This window comes from Atta cephalotes, assembly GCF_000143395.1.
Source record: "Atta cephalotes unplaced genomic scaffold scaffold00013, whole genome shotgun sequence".
Taxonomy (NCBI): domain Eukaryota; kingdom Metazoa; phylum Arthropoda; class Insecta; order Hymenoptera; family Formicidae; genus Atta; species Atta cephalotes.
This window is the reverse complement of record NW_012130077.1, coordinates 2901559-2922683: the sequence shown is the minus strand read 5'-3', so window position 1 is coordinate 2922683 and position 21125 is coordinate 2901559. Positions and strand designations below refer to the sequence as shown.

General features: G+C 32.2%; 2 protein-coding genes across 2 annotated transcripts in view; one reads left to right on the top strand and one right to left on the bottom strand.

Moving 5' to 3' along the window:
* Window positions 1–239: 239 nt before the first annotated feature.
* On the bottom strand, window positions 240–3590 carry LOC105617512 (J domain-containing protein). The gene is made up of 4 exons (XM_012199067.1): window positions 3507–3590; window positions 1227–1328; window positions 1003–1119; window positions 240–461 (listed from the first exon to the last, which is right to left on the bottom strand). Exons 1-4 carry the CDS (start codon window positions 3588–3590, stop codon window positions 240–242), a joined length of 525 nt encoding a protein of 174 aa, XP_012054457.1.
* Window positions 3591–12503: 8913 nt separating this feature from the next.
* The window catches only part of LOC105617511 (phosphoinositide 3-kinase adapter protein 1), a 20162-nt gene continuing 11540 nt past the window's right edge, over window positions 12504–21125 (top strand). Inside the window, exons 1-3 of the mRNA XM_012199066.1 lie at window positions 12504–12934; window positions 13084–13311; window positions 13563–13822. Of these exons, the coding sequence (XP_012054456.1) occupies window positions 12504–12934; window positions 13084–13311; window positions 13563–13822 (919 nt within the window). The remainder of the gene's footprint in view (window positions 12935–13083; window positions 13312–13562; window positions 13823–21125) is intronic.

Here is a 21125-nt window from a genome sequence, read left to right as displayed (position 1 = left end):
ACGGGGTAGAAAGAAACATAATAAATTGCTCGATGACGAAGAGCGACGAAGAGAAGAGATGCGTCTATCTCAACTCGCTATTTTATAAGGTATATAGATGTATGCACACGCCAACGCGATCCGACCAACGCCTCGTACACTCATATACAGGTAGATATTTGTCTAATGCAACATGTTCCTGTTGTTATAAGGGCATCCGGTATAATGGAATCGGTTCTGAGAATTACATTGGAGACCTTTTAAATCTCGTAATTGCGAAACTTACTGACAACCTCGTTAGACTCCTGATAGAACGGGACGCCATGGCCCGAACGATAGTAGAGATTCATGGCACCACCCTCTGAAGCCCTCCTGTGCGCATTTGTAGGGTGACCTTTGAGGTGAGCTGGTGAACCACTTGCCTCTTCGGTCGCGTCCGGCAGCATTCTGTCCTTTGTCTTCGGTGTGCTCCAATGCATAGTCTACAAACAGAAGAAGATTCGGTTAACTTCACAAAACATAGCATAGAATGTGAAATTAAAGGCCTTTGGTTCCTTATTGCTATTATAGATCGCTCCTCCATTTTCAGAGAGAGAAATTAGTCGAAATTGATGAAACAATCTACAATTTGAAGAAGAAAGCTTTGAAAAAGACTGGAGATTCATATAAAATCACTTCTTTTGATATACGAAATAGTCGAGATAAATTACTGTACTTTCGATATAAAAATTATTGAAATATATTCAAAAATTCTCTTTTTAACATACCTTTTAACATAAATATTTAATATCTATAATTTATTACTTTTCTACATTTCTTGAATAAGAATTTTACAGCTATTTAAAATTATAAATTTGCAAAAAAGATGACAATTGACATGTTTCATAAGCTCCATTGAGCGAGAGACTGATTGATAAAAAAAAATATTTTTTTTCAAGATATATAAAAAACAAATAAATTATTGTAATGAATGCAATTTACCGTCCAAAATAAATAATAGATGCATTAATTATTGCGCCTCACCTGCTGCACATGTTCCTTCATGCCGACCCATTGTTTGTAACTGATTTTGATACCACTATTCCGCCATTTATCATAATTGCTTCTCTTTTCAGGATCGCATAGAACTTCTTTTGCATACTACAATATAAAATGGAAAATATCAATGTTCTCTCTTACGCGTTTAAAGAAATCGATTATACAAACCGATTAAAATTAATTAACTTTTTCCTGTGTAAGAGATATACCTTTAATTGTTGAAATTTCTTTTCGGCCTCCTTGTCACCATCGTTTTTGTCCGGATGATACTGAAGAGCTAATACCTTGTATTCCGCTGTAATCTGCTCGACCTAATTTTTTAAATCGAATAAAAACTATCTACATTTATCCAATTGCAATTGCATGAAAATTAATGTATTTTTATTTCGAGATTATATATATATATATATATATATTTTCCTGTTGTTCTCTTGTTTTTTTTTCTTTTTTTCATTTAATATGCATTAAATGAAAATGATACAAACGTATGAAATTTATTAAAGAATATATAATTATTTGATTCTTATAACGAGATTTTACAGAATAAACTTTGTTGAATTTTAATTACAAATATAAAGCTTTTTTATCGAAGAAAATATCGACATTTTTAATTTAAACATTTTCGTTAAAATATATCATGAGATATTGAATTGATTTGTAAACACATAGATTGTCTGGATATCTCTCAATTGTCTGCAGTAGTGTCACGTTCGTAGTGTCTCGTTGATGAAAACAAAATGTCACGAACACGCTTACGTGATATATCGACTGAGAACGAAATTCTTATCGAAAATTCACGACCAAGATAATAAAATGTAAACTGGAGAGTTGAAAAGCAAGCAACCTTTTCATATATCTTTTCGTATATCTCTAAATTTTTCAATATCTATTACTACTATTGCTATAAAAATGCACAATCAAATAAATTGTAAGTAAGATGTTAAAATTTACAATCTGTTTTAATATCGAATTACATTATCTAATATCGTAACAAATATGATTTTCTTTTACATTACCAAAATTTTTTTGTTGGTTAAAACGGTATATAAAATAACGAAAGTAAGTTTAAATCTATCAAGATAATTTCGCACTCAATATGACACAAGATTGATTTGATTTCAACGAATATTGTTGTGCATAACTGCAACATACCGTAAACTAGGAGCAGATGCAACTACACATAATTGTGTTGATCGAGAATTCAATTAATAACGAGATTAAATTGCAATTTCCTTCTGGGATCTAATTATTACAAAAGCAACTCGACATTTAATTTAATCATTTCAGTACAGATGTAGAAAATTAATTTTGTATACGTATCGTTAAATGCCTCAGTACAAATGCTTTATATAATAAACAAAACGTTATAATAAACAAAATTTTCAGATTATTGTGTGTCTATGAATTTTATATTTAATAACGAAACTTTCATGAATTAAAATATAATGGAATTTGTAATATAATAGATAAATAAAATATAACAGTATTATAATAATATTATAATAATTATATAATATTATAATTCGAAATTAAATTTCTATCAATAAATAAGCATTTTGAGAAATTGTTGCACAATGTAGAGTTCAAGAATCAAATTTAATTTTAATTAAAATTAATTATTAATTCATTATTAGTTAATTAAAATTAATATTAATTGATTTTGAATCATTTGAATTAATTAAGATAATGATTAAATAAATAATTGAATAAATAATAATTAAATAAGTAATTACATAAGTAATTGATTGAGTATTTTTCTAATCTTTACATCCTCTTTTACTTCATATTTTATTTCATTTATTAAACTTTAAAAGATGATATCTTTTTAACTTAATTAATACAATTTCCATGATGGACTCGTTTCTTAACACAAATATTTCAAACATGAAAACTTCATTAGGTGACGCCTACATTACGAATAATTTGATAGTCAGAAATAATAACTACGTTCATTTCATAATGAATTAAGAAATGAAAATTATCTTCGACTCTCCGAAAGGCAGACCTATTCACCTAAAATAATAATTGCAAATAGCAATGTACAATAGCCTGAATGCACTAATATTGATGGACACTAATCAACTTAAAGGAAATTTCCTGTTAAACGTAAGGATGAAAACAGAAAATAATTAACTTGACTTAATTATTCAAAACCCACGCGACGTAGCCTGAATAGTTCGAAAGCAAACATTTCTCACAGAACAACAAGCCGCTTTAGAAAATATGTTGATTTAATTTATAATTCATTTAATCTAACAGGCCCAACAGAAAGAAAAAAAGAGCTTTAATTTTTTAGAAATTTAATTTCGCCTTTATAATAAATAACTCTTAGTTTTTCAAGTATTTTTTTTTATTTTTGAATATGTATCGGTCAACAAAATAAAATAAAATAAAATTCAAAGTGTGCTGCACTATAGCAATCAGTCCATAACAGAGACACAGATTTCATAAGGCATAATAAAAATTCCTTTCAACGTGCTAGGTCTCACCGTGGAAGACTCGTCGCAAGATAACAGAGCGTAATAGTCCTCCTCCTCGCTGGGAGAGTAATTGATGGCGTCCTCGACACTCATTTCGCGACTCCTTCCGAAATCCCCTGACGCTCTCTTACCACCCTACTCCCTTAGAGATTCCACGAGAGCGTTTGCACGCGAAAAAAGGTCGCAGCCGGACTTCTCGCTATCTGGACTTCTCTCGTTGAAGATCTCTTGTCGCTTTTTAAACCCAACCAGTCGAGATTCCGTCACCTGTTGCGAGAGCGAGCAAGTTAGTCCGTGAACATCGCCGTCGCGTCGTCGACTACCTCGGACGCCAAAGTGAACCGAGTCAAGGGAAAACCGTGTCGCAGACCCGGAAAGACCCGATTCCCGGGGAATCCCGCGCGACTGCGTACTCGTCATCCCGAGCCGGCACCCTCGCGCAATTACAAAACGCGCAATTCGCACCATTGCGCAGTTGCGGCTTGCTATTCACCCTTGCGCCCCGTATTCGCCTTGTCTCGAAAAGAGAGACTAAAAGCACATATTTATCCCCTTTATTTAATTAATTATTCTTCAAATTCATATCCCATTCTTTGAACTGAAAATATCGAATTAAATTTAAAGCAATATTTATAATTTTCGAACAAGTTTCCCAATTATTATATACAATTATTATACACAATTATAACGTTAGAGAAGCAATAAAATTACCGCGAGAAATTGTGGAATCTCTTGCTCAATGTACATTGAAATAAGGCTTCTTGCTACTCGTTTCTTCGAACCAGAACTTCGAAGGATATAAAGCAAAACTCATTTTTCTCTTGATATTGAGTTAAGAGTGCGATTTAATTCTACGCCTTCTCTTGCGTCATGCACTTAGCGAAGGTCATTTCGTAAAGCGAGTAAATGCAAAAAAAAAGTAATTATAAACTCTACGAACATACAATCGCAGTTGTCCATTGCGTCAAAAGTTTTTCAAATTTCCAAAAGTATTTTCAAATAGATGACTTATCTCTGAATGATAAATCTTTAGTGTTTTATTATGAACCGCAATATATTACGTGAAAGTGATCATTGTGATATTAATATTGCAGGTAGAGAGGGACTTTCAGGAATTTTTATTTAATATAGCAGTAAAAAAATATATAGTATGAAAAATTTAATTAATAACTTTTTACCTCCATTTTCATGAGAAAAAGAGAGAAAAAGAGAAAGTGAGACGGAAAAGAATTCCAGGAAATTAATGCATGCATATTTGTTCAAGCACATTTTAAATATCAAATCGACTCGGAATAAAACACGTTTATCGATGCTTGTCAATAAATGATGCCGACAACATAACGAGCATGCATTTGCTCTTACATAAGCACCGTTATCTCTGAGAGTCTTGAGATGCTAACTTTTAACGGCTATCGTTCTACAAAATCGTTTCTTCTTTCGAGAAGCCGCATGGAAACTGTGAAGGAGCACTTACGGGCACGAAGATCAGTCCCAATCCTCCGCAACGAGACAGCTGGTAACGTTTTGCTTCGGAGTACACGCGTACGTATTGCAAGGAGCACCATGAAACATTGAGCTCCGCAAGACTCTGGAGACTCGCGGCTTTCACTCGCGGTTAAATAACCTTGAACCTCTATATGTATATTGCTACTTTACCGACCGTGGAAGCGAGATTAAGTAGTGCGACTTATTCATTCTCTGGTATTTCTATAATCGAGAACCAATTGTTGTTCATTGAGATTGAATTTTATTAGCGCCATCGAACCAATGGAAGAAGTAGCGAGACATATCTCACCAACGTTGCACTGAATCGCATGATTTTAATTTGTTATAGAGAAATATAAGAATATTAAATATATTACTACTGTCTGATAGATTATCATATATATTCTTCTATTATTTATATATTTATATATTTGTCACCTAAAGAAATTCGATTTATATGCGAAACACGCTAAGCACGAATGTTTGTCGAATGTTGAGATGCGGAAACTTAATTGGAAATTCAAATTCTTTGAAGAATCGCAAGAAGAAGCAAACGGGAGAGACACGTCGAAACGTGAATGAATGTATGGATCAATTATGCATTCTTGCTTCTGCACGAAGACGACAAAACAGTCGCAGGCACTTTCATTTACAACTATGTTAATAATGTTACTTTTTCAAACTCTCCGGCGTATTCTCTGCAACTAATGATAAATAATAAAGTTCAGCAATTTTACATACGCAAAAATAAAAAATAATTTTAAATAATGCTTATTTTAATATTTATTTACAAATAAATCTTCTTGTATTTAATCAATATATTTTCGCAAGATGGTTGCATTGTGTTAAAACATATATTTAAATTATATAATATATTAATTATATAATATATTAATACTACAAAAGATATACATATACATATGTATATCTCAAGTTACGCATATTGTCAAAATTCAATGCACAATGAATATAATGCGAAAAAGAAAAATAGAAGTAGGCATTCAATAGTTTGAAGGAACGAATAACCATTTGGTCGACACGTGTCAGAGCTATATCATGAAGCTAGTTATGTTATACCTAAAGTTGCTCAAAAATAAAATGGTCAAATTTAGGAAAAATGTTTTGTGACAATTTTTTCTCGATTCACAATTTCTCCATGATATGAAATGAAAATATTTCTTAATAAAATAGCAAATATTGCCAACAAAAAAAATATATGTCACTTAAAAAAAAATTTTCTTTTCTGTTTGAAGGGTTTAAGAGGTTTTTCGAAGAACACGAGCTTATAAATCAACGGTATAAAGTTTGACTCTTGCTAGCAGAAGATCGCGGCAATTGCGGAATTAATTTCCGGCTTTATGAATATCATTAATTTGATTAGATCCGATGAAAATGCTGCAGCATGTGTTCCTTGCGTCGCGGTTAAATCGAGCAATCACTGACTCTGTCGGCGAGTTACGGTACGGTAATCATTCAAAGGATTACGAGACACGGCTGCGAGAAATGTGTCGAAAGGGTCGAACCCTTTCGCTGCTCAAGAAAAGTACGCTTTCCGAGGGCAGGAAATACATGCTCCGCTCGGCTTCCGCACGCATATGCGTGACAGACACGCAAGCGTGCACGCGTGGCGCTATTTTTACCTCAATAGAAATTAAGGTAAGCACCGAGAGCACCGAGAGAGAGATATACATGTACGTACGTTTTGTAAGTATCACAAAAACAATCATGTTCTTTCTCAACTGTTGACCATTGAACGATGATATCTTTTAAGAAAAAATGTTATTGAACTCTTATCGGAAGAAGAAATAAAAACCTTTCTTATATCAATTTTAGAAGAAACACGCTCCAATCTGTTTTCCAGAAAGATTATCTCAGCTATTATTTTTCTTTTTTCCAAGAAATATATTCCAAGAAAATAAGAAATTAATTTTTAAAAATTTTATTTTTATAAATCTTTTATAAATTATCTATCTTTTATAAATTAATTTTCTGTTGCGTGATAGTTCTACATTTCAAATCTCTGTAATTCATACCTCGATAGATCGGCAAAACGTTATTGATGACAAATGAATATACAGCGTGTGTACAAATTGTACAACCGTGGTAGATTTTTCTTTCAAATACCAGGGAAAAGTTCATGCGAGGAGGGTCAAGACGCACGTGAATTCGTTTTTCTTTACCGTTTACGAACCGTCCTTCGACGTCTCAGTTTTACCGTCCTTGTCTATCCCGAAATAACATTTCGTACGAAGTATGGGCGTTCCTTCGCACTACTGCCAGATGCGTGGGTGGTGGCAGTGAAGAAGAGAAGGAGAACGTTAAGCGAGCGAGTGAGCGAGCGAGGGAGCGAGCAATCATATGGTAGCACCGACGATGGAGCTCCCTCCTGGTCTGGCTTGTCAGTGCTTCATGAAGTGTTGTGCAGTACCCGTGCATGATTCCTGACCGAGCATGACCCTGACAGAGTTCGAAACCTTCGAATCCCTAAGTGATAACTGAAAAGTCCCGAAAAAGACCACGAGATCTTTTCCAGCGACCTCCTCTTCGCGATATGGCTACGACAGAGGTGATAACAGTGCCCGAAACGTGAAGAAGAAGAGAAAGCTACTATCATAATGTTTCTATATTAATTGCCGCAATTGATCGAATAGACTAGCATCGAGATCTTGATGATCGGTCATCGTCAGTGATCTCGTGAATCATAACTGACTATGTTAATTAAGTGTCAAACGGACGAGGATATGTTCTCATGCAATAAAAATTACTTTAAGCCTGCAATTGCCGATCATCCCAGCAAATGAAATAATTTTTGTATAATTTGTAATCAGGCTATCTTACCCTGATCAATGAATAAGATAACTAGACTCTGCAATCTTCGTAAAGAAATATTTTTTTAATATATGAGACATTTTTTGTGTGGAAAATATTAAAGTCCTGAAAAAGTATAAAGATGCATGAAATTGCAGATTACAAAACACAGATAAGCTGCTATGCAAAGAAGATATTATGGGTTATGTGCAATTCAGAAGAAAAACAAGAAGAAATAAATATAAGGAATTGGCAATGCCTTATGAAAGATACATCGTTTATTCGATAGTGTCAAACTAACATGGCTTGAAGCTCATTATAAAATATTTTCTCTTTTAAATATCGTTTCTCAAGAGTCATCTTAATTATAGAATGAATCAAAATTGAATGTAAATTGGCTGTATTAACGATGAAACATTGAAGGTGAGTTTGTAAGTCGCGTAATAAATTGATTAGACTTATATTTGCATACTCATATTCTCCTATGCAAAATTGACTTACGTCGAAGGAATAAATCTGTCTCACGAAAATTCTACTTTTATACCGACTATTTTCACTTTACATTTCTACAATGAATATTTTCAGGACCTGTAAATAACGCTTTTTATATAAACGGATATTCCATTAGTGATATATAATCTATACATATAATATATTTTATAAATCGATAATACATATAGATATACCGTATATTAAAACTCTCTGTACTCTCTTCTATCTTTTTACTATTTTTTTTATTATTTACCATTTAACGATATTATGTTATGATTAACAAGCTATTTTAGATCAATTTGTTTAACAAATAAACTATATCAATTGATATAATTTATAAAAGTTATATAGTTTAGAAACATCAAAGTTGTTTTAATGAAATGAAATTAAGAAAAAAAACGTAAACTTGAATTATTTTAAAAATTGTCTTAGATCCCAACAATAATTTTCTTCTTCCATCTACATACAATGTTCTTATATATTTTTCCTCGCTTTATCATCTTAGGAATTACCAGAAATAATCTTGTAGCATCTCTAGCAAGTAGATTTGTCTTTTCTTTATAAGAAAAAAAATTCAAGAAATAATAATAACAGCGGGACGAATTAGAAGTAAAAAGTAAGCAAAGGGAGAGTCGAGTCGCTTTTTTTTTTCAAGTAAGAGCTCCTCGATTGTGCTCGCGTTAAAAGCTGCATCTTTATAGTCTCGAACAACGCGCTACATTCTGGATATAGCGTGTGCCGCACATGTGCGCGTTTACAGGGGCACGTGCACATCGCCGGATACAGGCTTCTTTTTATCGGACCATGCGTAGCTGCAGGTGCAGATGCAAGACGCGACGCAGCACGGCGTGCACCGCGATGGTCGCAGGAACAGGCCTCTATTAATAGCAACGAATGTGCGTGATTTGTTCGGGAAAACGCGTTTAACTTTGGAAGCGGTACTGTTCGACTTTCTGCAAAATATGACAAGCATTCGGTACTTTCGAGAAACTTTTGTGCCGAGTCAAGTGAATGCGATACAAAATGCGTATATTTATATGCGAATATACGGAATATCCGCGTTATTTGGATAAAACGATCGATATGAGGAACAATCGAAATAAAAGACATTGTCACGCTTAATAGATTTCTTATTTGCGAAATACGTCACTACCCACACACGTAACAATCATTAATGTAATATATTATTTCCATTTAAAATTATCTCTTTCAGAATAAACAGGCTGTAAAATGCAATTAACTGTATCTTCTGATGGCAATCTATGAATGTGTAATTTTTATTAACTTCTTTATTATTGCTTTCATGACGTGTAGCAAGTAAATTTTAATATAATTAACAATTCATATCTCTTTCTTATTCCATTATATTAATTAAAAAATTTACATTTTTGCAATAATTAATTAATAAGGATTCCTTACGTTATTTCACTATATTACAAATTAATGTCTGATTCTGTTAAAAACGAATTATTATAAAATTTCCGTTTTTAAAAATTGTATAGATACATAATAAAAAACTTATTGTCTTTATATCTTTAAAAAATTACATCTTAATAATCCAGTATTGTGTATATTAATGTACTTATATTGAATATAATATACATATACCGCATATTTCATTTCTTCAGATGCATAATTTGGTAAAAAGTGTTCATATCAAAACATTCGACTTTTCATGGGTACAATCACCCTATTTTCCTCTCTTACTATCCTTCTCTCTCTCTCTCTCTTCCTCTTTCTATTTATCTGTACCTCTACCAGGCACGTTCTGCCTCTCCTGGTCGTACGAAAATAGTAACCGTTGCGGCAACTATGAGAGCAGAAAATTGTCGCTGCATCGCATATTTGCTGAACTAAATTCGAGAAAAGGCACAGATTCCTAGCTATACCCTAGCTAATATCATTAATCACAATCACATCAATTGACAAATATAATTGTAATATATGTTTAATAAAACGTGGAGAAAAGTAGACTATAATTTCACATGAAAATAAGCTTCGTACATACGTTAAAGATATCGAAATTATGAATTTTATAGAAAGTTTGTAAATTTTGAGAGAAGAAATAATTCAAGTGAAAAAAATAAATTGTAGCAATTAATAGATACTAAAATTTTAATTATTACGTGCTTGCGCATAGGAAGAAATCTTTTCATAAAGGAAAGATTCTCTCATAAAGCAATTTAATAGATAGATGCTATTATGCGAATAATAACAGCGGATGCGAGATACAATGTGATATGCGGAGGACAATGTGATAATGTCGCGTGTATAATGTGAATGAATCGTATTTGCACTCGACCCCCATTTCTTCGTTCTCTACCCCTTTCTGTAGACAAGTGTAAACGAGTCGTGTCCCCCGTGAGCGCAATGCGCGCCTCTCACCATGCTAAATATAATATTCGCGTGTATTTTCAGCGATGAATGAAAGTGTCCGACGGACACTTGCACTTTCCCGCGTGTGATTTTCTGAAGGAGAGAGATAATTCGCGATTGCGGTAATGAGCTCTTTTATCGAAACTTCAGCATGAGTTTTCAGTAGCAAGCGTCGCGGGATCAAATGCGCAGGAAACATACGAATAGAATCTGTATCTGAAAAGAAGGTCCCAAAAAATATTTTTAAGAGAAATCTGCGAAGAAGTTATACAGAATATCTCTTTTTAATTAAATTAAATAATTTTTAATTAAAACAATGAAAAATAGATACCTTCGTGAACTAGTTATAAATTATTTGTCAAATAATTTTGAAAATATCTTATATCTAAACTTTTTTCGCGTAAATTTTTCTTCTTGTTAGATACAAAAATATTTGTGTAATAATAGTATAAAAATAAATGATAATATAATATAACATATTTTATATTGCAGATATCCTTGGCATTCAACTGAGACCTTTTATAAAAAAAAAGTCATCATGGCAATCGGTGAGTCTTATTCTTTCTTGATACAATCGCAAACGGAGATCGCAGAGATCGCATACAGATTTCAGAATTGTATTTAGCACGCGGGACACGTCGTTCACGCACAATTGTGCATCCTTCACATCTCTCATTTTCACTCGCAAACAAACAGTAGCCTGCTCGTAACATTTGTTGGTCGGAATCGCAAATGTAATCCGTAATGTGATTTCGGCACATTTTTATCAGATTTAAATATGTAAAGCATAAACAATAATATAATTCGAATATTTCTTTGCTCTTCATATACTAATGATAAAATTTTTCAGTTATTAAAATTAAAAATAAAAGTATATATTTTTAACGTTACTTAAAATTTTGAAGCTTACGTCGTTTATGTGGACGAAAAAAGAAGAATATGCTAATGGCGAGAAATAATAAATGTTATTAACGAATAAAATTTTATCTGAATGGCGAGCTAGATAGAATTTATCCGGATAAGGCCCACCGACCTCAGTAAAACGGTTCACACATCAAGGTGCATTTCCGGCGCAGCTACTGTGTATTTCTGCTGGTTTATCGAGTGGGGGAACAATGCAACGTCCGGTCCGATGTATCCCCCCACTATGTCCGAATCCAATGGTCGTTGCAAGACTCGTCCATGGTGTCCCATGGACATAATAACACGAGTCCCACAGTCACAGGTGGACTCGCTATTAGCCTAGTCGTGGCTGTAGCATTAACTCGGGCCGCAATAAGAGCAAATATCACTTCAAATGACATTTTAATCTCAAATTAAACGAACGTTTCCTTTGCAAATCACATGTGCAATACCGATATCGCAACGGTGGGCTTGTTAAAAAAATAAAAAATAAAAAAATACGGCATTCAACATATAAATCTTTATTTAAATTCTAATTCGCGGTGTGAGTGAATCAAAGATTAGATTCTGTGATTGATCAACGAGACGTTAAAGAATGTTACATTAGACTAATTAAATAATTATTTAGACTAATAATTATCCCTTGCTGTTGATGATAACGCGATTGAAGTGATTACACACGTACGTGAGAGATTTGTTAATTATTATAACGATATTAATTATACAGAACATATGGAATTCTTGTGTTAATTATAAGCTAATGGTGGACAATCTCATAAGGATTTATATTCTTCATGTTTTTTTCAACGCCGATTTGCCTTAGCATAGCGTTCGCTGTAGCAACATGTATGAAGATCACAACAATGATTTAATAATTCCTCGGCTGAAGAAGAAAGTATCAGTGTGTGAGTTAAGGTCGTGACCTGGATCCGTTTGATACATATGTTTACAGATAATCCGTCGTACTTTTCACTATCTGGCGGGGCATCGTCGTCAAAAGCGACAACGACGACAACGTCGGCATCCCCGACGTCGCCGAGGAGCTTTTCCGCCTTATTTCGTCGAAGGACCTGCAAGATGGGTGCGACTTCATCCCAGAGTGGCGTCCTGATCTCGGAATTCACGTCTAACGTACGTAATGATGGACGCGGCAACGCAACAGGCACGTCAACACCGTCGACACCAACGGAGGAGCGCGTTCCGATGTTGTCGCAGAACGGCGCGATTTATCCCGGATGCGGCAAAAGGAGGAGCTTCCGCAATCTCTTCCGGTCCGTGAGCGCGAATGCGGAACATGAACGTACACAAAAATTCCTCAAAGGCGACCCAAGGCCGTCCGATGTTGCGCCACCGTCACCGTATTTACCTCACAGGTAAAAATCTTTTTTTTTTCCTCATGAATATCGAGACACACAATATAAATTAATTTAATTTAAATTAATTTTTTTAATTTAAAATTTAATTTTAATTAATTTGTTCAACTATTTGTGTTTTAATTTAATTATACACGTTTTGTTATTAGGCGTACGAATTTTGAATTGTCTTCTCGACGCAGGTCACATTCGCACTCCGAGAAGGATCGCCGTCATCCAGGCCGGACCAGAAGAGTCTTGAAATCTGCCAGCGAACTTCTGTCAAATGATATGATTTATTGCGGTGTAGCGAGTAATTCCAAAGATCAAAATGATGGCGATGATGATAATAGCGATGATGATACCGCAGAAGTTTTCTTTGGTGTGGATGATGCCAGGTTAATAAGACAACTATCTTTATTTTTTTTAAAGAAGTCGTCTTTTAATTTAATCAATTTAATCAATTTTAATATAATTAATTTATATCTTTGTAATTAAGCTCCAAGTTTTATTCATTACATCTTCGGTTTTATTACCAAATAATTTGTCGTTAAAAAATAATTTATAAAAATTGAAACATCATATCCTAAATATAGAATAGATGTTTAAAAAAAAGAAAAGTTATAGAATAATGGAAAATATTTTGCAGATATTATAATGTTTCTTCTACTCTTCCTACGGCCAGTCGAAGAAGGCATTCGATCGGCACTTTTCTCGGAAAAGAAACAGGAACACCCGGTAATATTGTGACTCCTGAACGACAAACGGAAGGATCCAGAAATCTATTGGAAGCAGATACAGCGGCAACTCCAGAACCACTCGATGATATCGATGGTATACATTGCAACAAGGACAAACAACTGTCTTGCAACAGGACCAAGCGAAGAAGACACAAGAACTCCAATAAGGGTAAGTACCAATCAAATGTAGATCTCAATTCTTCGTGAAGCTGTCGTTATCATTAAATCTCGCTTCAATATATTCAATATATTTTTTATTGATATTATTTATAGATTGTCAGAATTATAATTACTAGAACAGAATAAAGTTTAATATAATTACAATATTCTATAATTACATGTAATTATACTTATTCTGTAATTATAATTACTAGAACAGAACAAAGTTTAATATCTGAATAAATTTTAATTTCAGTCCAGGTTTTATTTAAAAGTATTTTATTTCTTATAAAATATTCGTAGCTATCTTTAGATTTCGATATAGAAATGTTATCGCTTTTTGACATTATCGTGAAAAGTCAAATCTCTCTGTAAGATTCAATTCTATCTTTAGCAATCTCCTACGCAATAATCAGATAAATTTCTCTTCCTAGTAGTTTTCTTCAATCGAAGACACCCTTTAATATTCAAATAGCATAAAATCGTTGAGAAAATCACCAAATTGTGCGAGTCGCACGAATTCTTTCTCTATCATGAACATTGATTGCTATTTCTATAAAGCTAACGTACTCGCTTGAAGAGTTCTCGCATTCCCACGTTCCATTTGTCGCACGCCCGCATAAAGGCGCGAATCACGCCTGTTGTGTTATAAAAGTCGAAGCACTGCGATACAATTTCGATCGTTTCATCGATTGTTCTCCAATTTCTATTCATATGACACTTTTGGATCACTCTGGCTTTAATTACGACGCTGTGAAGTGACAATTGTGACAGTGCTGAATTTATTAAACAACTTTTATAAAAGAGCTAAATACCTCTATATGAAAAGAATAAAATTACCTTTATTACATTTAAATTAAATTTCACTCAATCAATCTTAATTTTCTATTAATATCAAGCACATCAAATCTTTTACTCAATGAAAAAATTAATATTACAGAAAATATTATTTCAATAAGTAAGTAACTTTTTAATATTTTAGACAAAATAAAAAATTTCTTATAAAAAAGATTTTCCTATTATAAAAATTATCCACAGCCTACTATACTATAAATCTATTTATATTTATATTATAACTTTCAAATTGTATTCAGAAAATTTAAAAAAAAACGCGTATTATTAACGATTATGTTATTAATCGTATATATATTTTATTTAGATATCGCGCCGTAATAGTAATATAAATTACTTTATTAGTTAATTCAATTTGCCTTTAAAATTCAAAGTGAAGTTAACATAAATAGCCTATAAAGGATATCCGGCGATCTTGCGATCACGTAACGGATAAAATCCGGGATCGGTTCGCAGATGAACGCGCACATAAGTCAGATGAAGTCCGCCCCGGAAGTTTAAAATCTTTAGTATTCGGCGAACAACTTCGTTGTTTTCCAATGGTCGATCGTGCTGGTCGACACACACACGCAATAATGAAACTCCAAAATTTACGTGTTACGTGAACAAAGAATTTTCCAATGCATATAAAACTTTCTTTTAACAAACAAATCGAGACCTTAACTTTGTAATAAATGACATTATGTATTTTATAATAAATAAGCAATTATAAATAAATGAATAAATTTAATAATGAATAAATTTACAAACCAAGCTTTTAATCAGCAATAAAACAAAAATCTCATTATTCACTTAAATCCCAATAAACTTAACTTTCTCAAAGTTTAATAGCAAAATATGATAGAATAAAAAACCTAAATGTATTAAATACTAAATATTAATATATTAAAGAAAACTTAAGGAAAGTGCGATTTACATTATTCCATTGTAAATATATTAATTTTAACGAATCAATGTTGTACAATATAAGGAGTTTACAAAACTTTATAATAATTATTAAGGATTAATATTTCGATTAGGAGAGAACATCGTATAAAAAATAAAAGTATGAGTCTCTTAATTAAGAAAGTCAAGCGGGCGAGATTGTAGCACATGTGCATTTAACAACGAAAATATGATCTCAGCCAGCATCCGGCCGCGCTTTAATTACAACCGGAAATGAATTGTAAATATTCACGCAACAATTAAAAATTAACAATTCCATCTACGATACGGCAATAAAATATGTATAAATAAGTAAGACAAAAGCTCTGTGATGAACAATCATCATCTTTATCTCCATTAATTGACTTTACAACTAGGCCACATCAGTACATTCGATCGAGAATTTTTTTGTGTATCTACTTGTTATTAACATTTTACGAATTAAATATAATATTCAAACTATTTTTAAAAGATATGAAGATAAAAAATTCTGACTTAATATAAAGAAACTATTTTAGCGCAAGAGGAATAATTAAAATTCATCTCTGTAAAATTGTTTTCTACGGCTATTCTCGAAAGTTGTATCAACAAGCGTTGTATACTTTCGAGAAATAACATTTTGCGCAAATATCCCACGAGAGCAATTCATCCATAAACGATTGAACGTTAATTTGTTCTTTCAATAAATCTGTCGTTTACGATGTGTCGTGGAAAGTGCGGAGGATAGATAACCGAATGTGTTTGTGAAGTTTAGATTCGTTTCAGAATGTGTTTTCACGTGTCTTCCGTTACAAGCGTCACGCAGTGTGTCGTTGCCAACACGAAACGGAAATATCCGTCCATATGTTGACACGAAGTTGCAGACGGTTGTATTGGCGCACATCCTACGGCTTCATCGAAAGAATAAGTTCCCCCATGCCATAAATTCTTCCCTCTCGTCTGGAGAAAAGATTCCTGAAGGAAAATCACATCTTGCCTTGCAGTTACAAACGGACATTGACAAACCTTAGTCAATATTATTAGTAAAAAAAATCCTTATGAATTATTTGATTGACTTTCTTTAGACAAAGCCTCGCACAAAATGACTTTATTTTTGTTCTCGTCTTATTTTTTATATAGAATTATCTGTTGACTTGCCATCAATAACATGAATCACTTTATATTATATAAGAAAAAACGAGAATCAAGTTATGCAACGTATTTTATTTCTATTTGCGTAAATCTACGGAAATAAGTATTAAAAAGATCAACTTACAGCATGATATCAACGAACTGGGTACATCGAGCGATAAACTGAGTTCACATAAATCTGCTGAAAGACGGAGGTCAGTAACCGCGGAATTAAGCATTCTGTCTGCATGTTCGATTCTATCCTCATATTATTTACCGGTCGTACTTCCTGGTGTTACACCAGCACAGATCTAGCGCTTCCGGCGCTGACAGTTAGTTTCCATGAGGCATCTCGATCTCCCCAACGTAATAATAAATCAAGAAACGTCAGAAAGAATTAAGGGCAACTAGTTTTAACTATTCAAACTGTATAACTGTCAAATTGTTTCTTTATTTAATTTATTATATATTTGTCGAAAGGATAAAGGATGAAAAATCTTTCTCGTTAAAAAAAATTATATAGCATATTTCAATAAGCAATACCGCAGTCTTGAAAAGGATTTACCACAATTTTATTGATTTCAAATTTAATAAATACGTAGAAATAATAATGTACTTTTGTGCAATTAAACGTTATTAATTATTCTTTCTCTCGAACTACGAGTTCTAAAGTTGTGTTGAGAGTTGCGTTTGAATTATAACAGAGTAATTAATTAGTAGTCGAGTCTATGAATATTGAACTGCATCCATGCATGCTTCTACTTTGTTCGGATTTACTACAGATTATCATGGAAGCAGTCATGCACGTCAACGTAAAAGAAACGATAAAAACATCTGGAAGAAAGAAAGGGATATCCTTCCGCTTCGGTATTTACCCGTGTTATAAATGTTTACACTCTGAGATTTTATCCAGAAACCGGAGTAAAACGAAGCTTATGTAAACTAATGAAAAACTAGCAACTGTTAGTTGCTTACATCTTTCAGTCCCGATATATGATAAATATTTTAAGATTTTTCAAATATATTCATGTTATGATAAAAAAAAGATTAGTGGAATTAATCGTTAAAAAATTAAAATTTATATAAATGACTTTTTCAAATAGTTGTGTCAAAATATAAAATTATATATGTCGTTATTAATAATTTGTTATATAATAAATTATTTATTAAAATTATTTAATTTTACTATTAACAATCAATAAATTTAATGTAAATATTTTTAAATATTAAGTTCAAATAAATGAGGTTGTTAATATCGCGTCATAATCAAATTAGATTATGACACCAAGTTATAGGCCAATAAGAATAACTATTTTTATAATTTTGTAAAAACATCAAATTATTAAAATAATGCCTAAAATCGAAAAGGTTCAAAAACTATTAATGTAATTGTAATTTTAATTTGAAAGATCAATGAAAATTTTTCTCACGAAAATACATATTGATTTTGCTTGATTCGAATTGTCAATTTAGATTCGAGCTCGAAAAGGGATTCGAGAGCCGCGATCGGAGTTGAAACAACCATCAAGTATATAAACGAGCTTTGATTGGTCAATACGCGATGTCCGGTATAACTACGATTTATCCAGCGAACCAAAAGTCGCGTGTCCACTTCTCTCCGATAATTCTCTCTCGCTTATCGATCCCATGGATCGTCCACAAATAGACTGAACTGCATTTATCGTTGAACTAGATATATGTATCTCGGCCAAATGAATTTTCTCTCAAACTCCAGTGTACATATTTTATGAATTTTTACTTTTTTTTACTGAAATAATTGAAATAAGAACTATACAGACTATACAGATATCATTATTATATGATAGATCCATTATTGATGTCCTGCACAAAAAAAAGAAATAGTACGATTTTTATATCTTTTCAAGATAAAAAGATATACAATCTAGTTTATAATTTTAAAAAATCGAATTCCTTAATCATTTCTAACTTAACCAATTTACATCTAATTTAATCAATTTTTAATTTTCAAGAAATTTTTCTTCACCGCATGAAATGAAAATTCATGAAAAATTTTCTACCCGTGATATTTCGCATGTAACAAAATCTATAAATCTGAGTTACTGTTTCATAAGTAATGTTGTTTACAAGATGTATCGATAATATAATGTATGTATACATGTGCACTTATAATAATGCAATAACAATAAATAGCTTCACAATCTTTCTTCTCACAATCCTTTAAAAGTAAGTAAAAATTGAAGAAAAAAAATCCTTTCATCTTATTGAATATTAAATATATAGAAGATTGAAGAAGACACATCGTCATCGTACTTTATTGTAAGATTCTAAACATTTTTCTGTCAGCTTTCGTAGTATCCGATGATAACATATTATGTGTTGTGTTTGTTTCTTTTTTATTATTTAATTCTTTTCACTTTAAACAGTAATAATTAAAATCTAATTTTTACTATATTTTTCTATTTTGTATTTTAGTAAATACGACATTTAAATACAGTAAGGTAAATTAAAAATGTTTCATTTCAACTTTTCAAGACTAACTATCTGAGACAATTTTCTGTTATGTTGTCGAAAATACGGCAGAGACTGAGAGGCAATATGGAAGGAACATATTTATCTTGTGTAGCTTAAAATGAAATACGCGTTCCGTTAGATAGCGAGACACTATTTGCTTTAAGAAAAAATATCATAGCATGTCGTGGCATGGCAGTTATATCTACGAATCATATTCTTGAGAATGAGAAACTTCTCGCATTCAAGTAAAAAAGAAAAGAACCTTAAAATTATTTTCAAATAAATTTCTTCCTTAACACACTCTTTATCCACGCGAATCTTTCAGCGTAAATTTTTCTTTAATAGAAATATCGAAAGATATGAATAATTTATAAATTACAAAAAATTACTTTAAAAAAAAAATTTTTCAAATTCTTCAAGGGTGCAATATTTATGTCTTACAACAATAGCATTAAAATAATTTTCTTTCTTTATAGGGATAAATTTGAAGAGATTATATATAGAAACAAGAAATGTCTGAATCATTCTGGCGCCGGATATATCTAGCTTATAGGATATTTAAAAGAGGATTTCTAAGAAGTTCTAATGAGCTTACTGAGATTTAATCTTTCAATAGACTTGGTATAGTCCAAAACAATGATGAAGCAGAATTCGAGAAGAATAGCTTATTATCCCTGACCACAAATTGAAATTGTATTCTTGTCGTTTCAGCTTTCTCTATTAATATATTTATTAATCTGATGCGTATAAGAATCTTCCATAAAAACTAAGATTTTTATTTAATTTTCATTAACTTTTAACTTAGAAATTATCCGTCTCTCAATATTTTTGATAAAGAAAAATTTACTTCAGTACAAATCCATAAATAAAAGATAGCTCGGCGAATTTGGAACGTCCTATATAAATCGCAAATTGTATTCCAACAAAAAAATTTTATCGGTTATTATTCTCCGTAATGGCTAATGATTCTCTTGTCAGCCAAGATTTCCGAGAAAGCGGAGAACCTATAAACGCTGCCGACTTATCATCTTCTGTCCCTCCAAGAAATTTATAAACAGCACATATGTACCGAATGCAACCATTATGTGCGTTGGCGTATATAAGCGATTTCTTATCCGTTTTGCATTCCCGCAATATCCGTCGTGTTTCCCGCGACAGAAATATCCTCAATATTCGTTCTTTCGCATTGTTATTTCTAGGGTCGATGGGATAAATGCACTCATAAATAGTCAGTTAAATATTATTAGATAACTCGATCTTTTGGTTCAATAAAAACATCATTTTTTGCCCTTTTGACTTGCACGGATCGTAATATGTTATCGTAGCTATTATAACTAATACTAATTAATCTGAATTTTTTTCTTCTTCATAACATCAACGTTACAAAACATTCTATAGATAACCACAAAAGATTATAGCTAAAGAAAATTTTAATTCCCTAATTTCGACAGATTTAGAATGAGATTGTCCGTCCTAGTCTTAACGTATCAATGGACCGTGATATGCAAGTGCGATAAAGATAGTTGCCTCGAGTAAGATACGGGGAACTGCTCTCGTGAACCTCAAGAGACAGTCAAGACGATTATTATTCCCTTGTCCAAGGGGTCGAGTGACTCAGTCTCCTCTTCTAATCTGATTAATTGAAGCAGCCTAATTTCTGTATCAAATGTGCGGTTAAATATACGATTAAATATGCGGCATGTATTAGAAATAGATGAATTAATATAAAATATTGTGATTTTATATATAATATTTTTTTTTCAAGCACTATATTAGAAAATATATATGTATAGAATATCTTAAAAATAATTTTCCTATATATAATTTATAGTTAAAAATACAATATATATTTGCAAGAGAGAGAGAGAGAGAGAGAGAGAGCCTAGCTCAGTTGCAAAGAAAGGACAAAAGTAATAGATTAATGATAGACCGAA

Excerpts from the sequence above, each read along its gene's own strand:
- LOC105617512 (XM_012199067.1), bottom strand. The coding sequence starts at position 3,590 with ATGAGTGTCGAGGACGCCATCAATTACTCTCCCAGCGAGGAGGAGGAC. Across the intron at positions 1,329-3,506 it reads CTTGCGACGAGTCTTCCACG|GTCGAGCAGATTACAGCGGA; the intron begins GTGAGACCTAGC and ends TTAAAAAATTAG. Across the intron at positions 1,120-1,226 it reads AGAAATTTCAACAATTAAAG|TATGCAAAAGAAGTTCTATG; the intron begins GTATATCTCTTA and ends TTTATATTGTAG.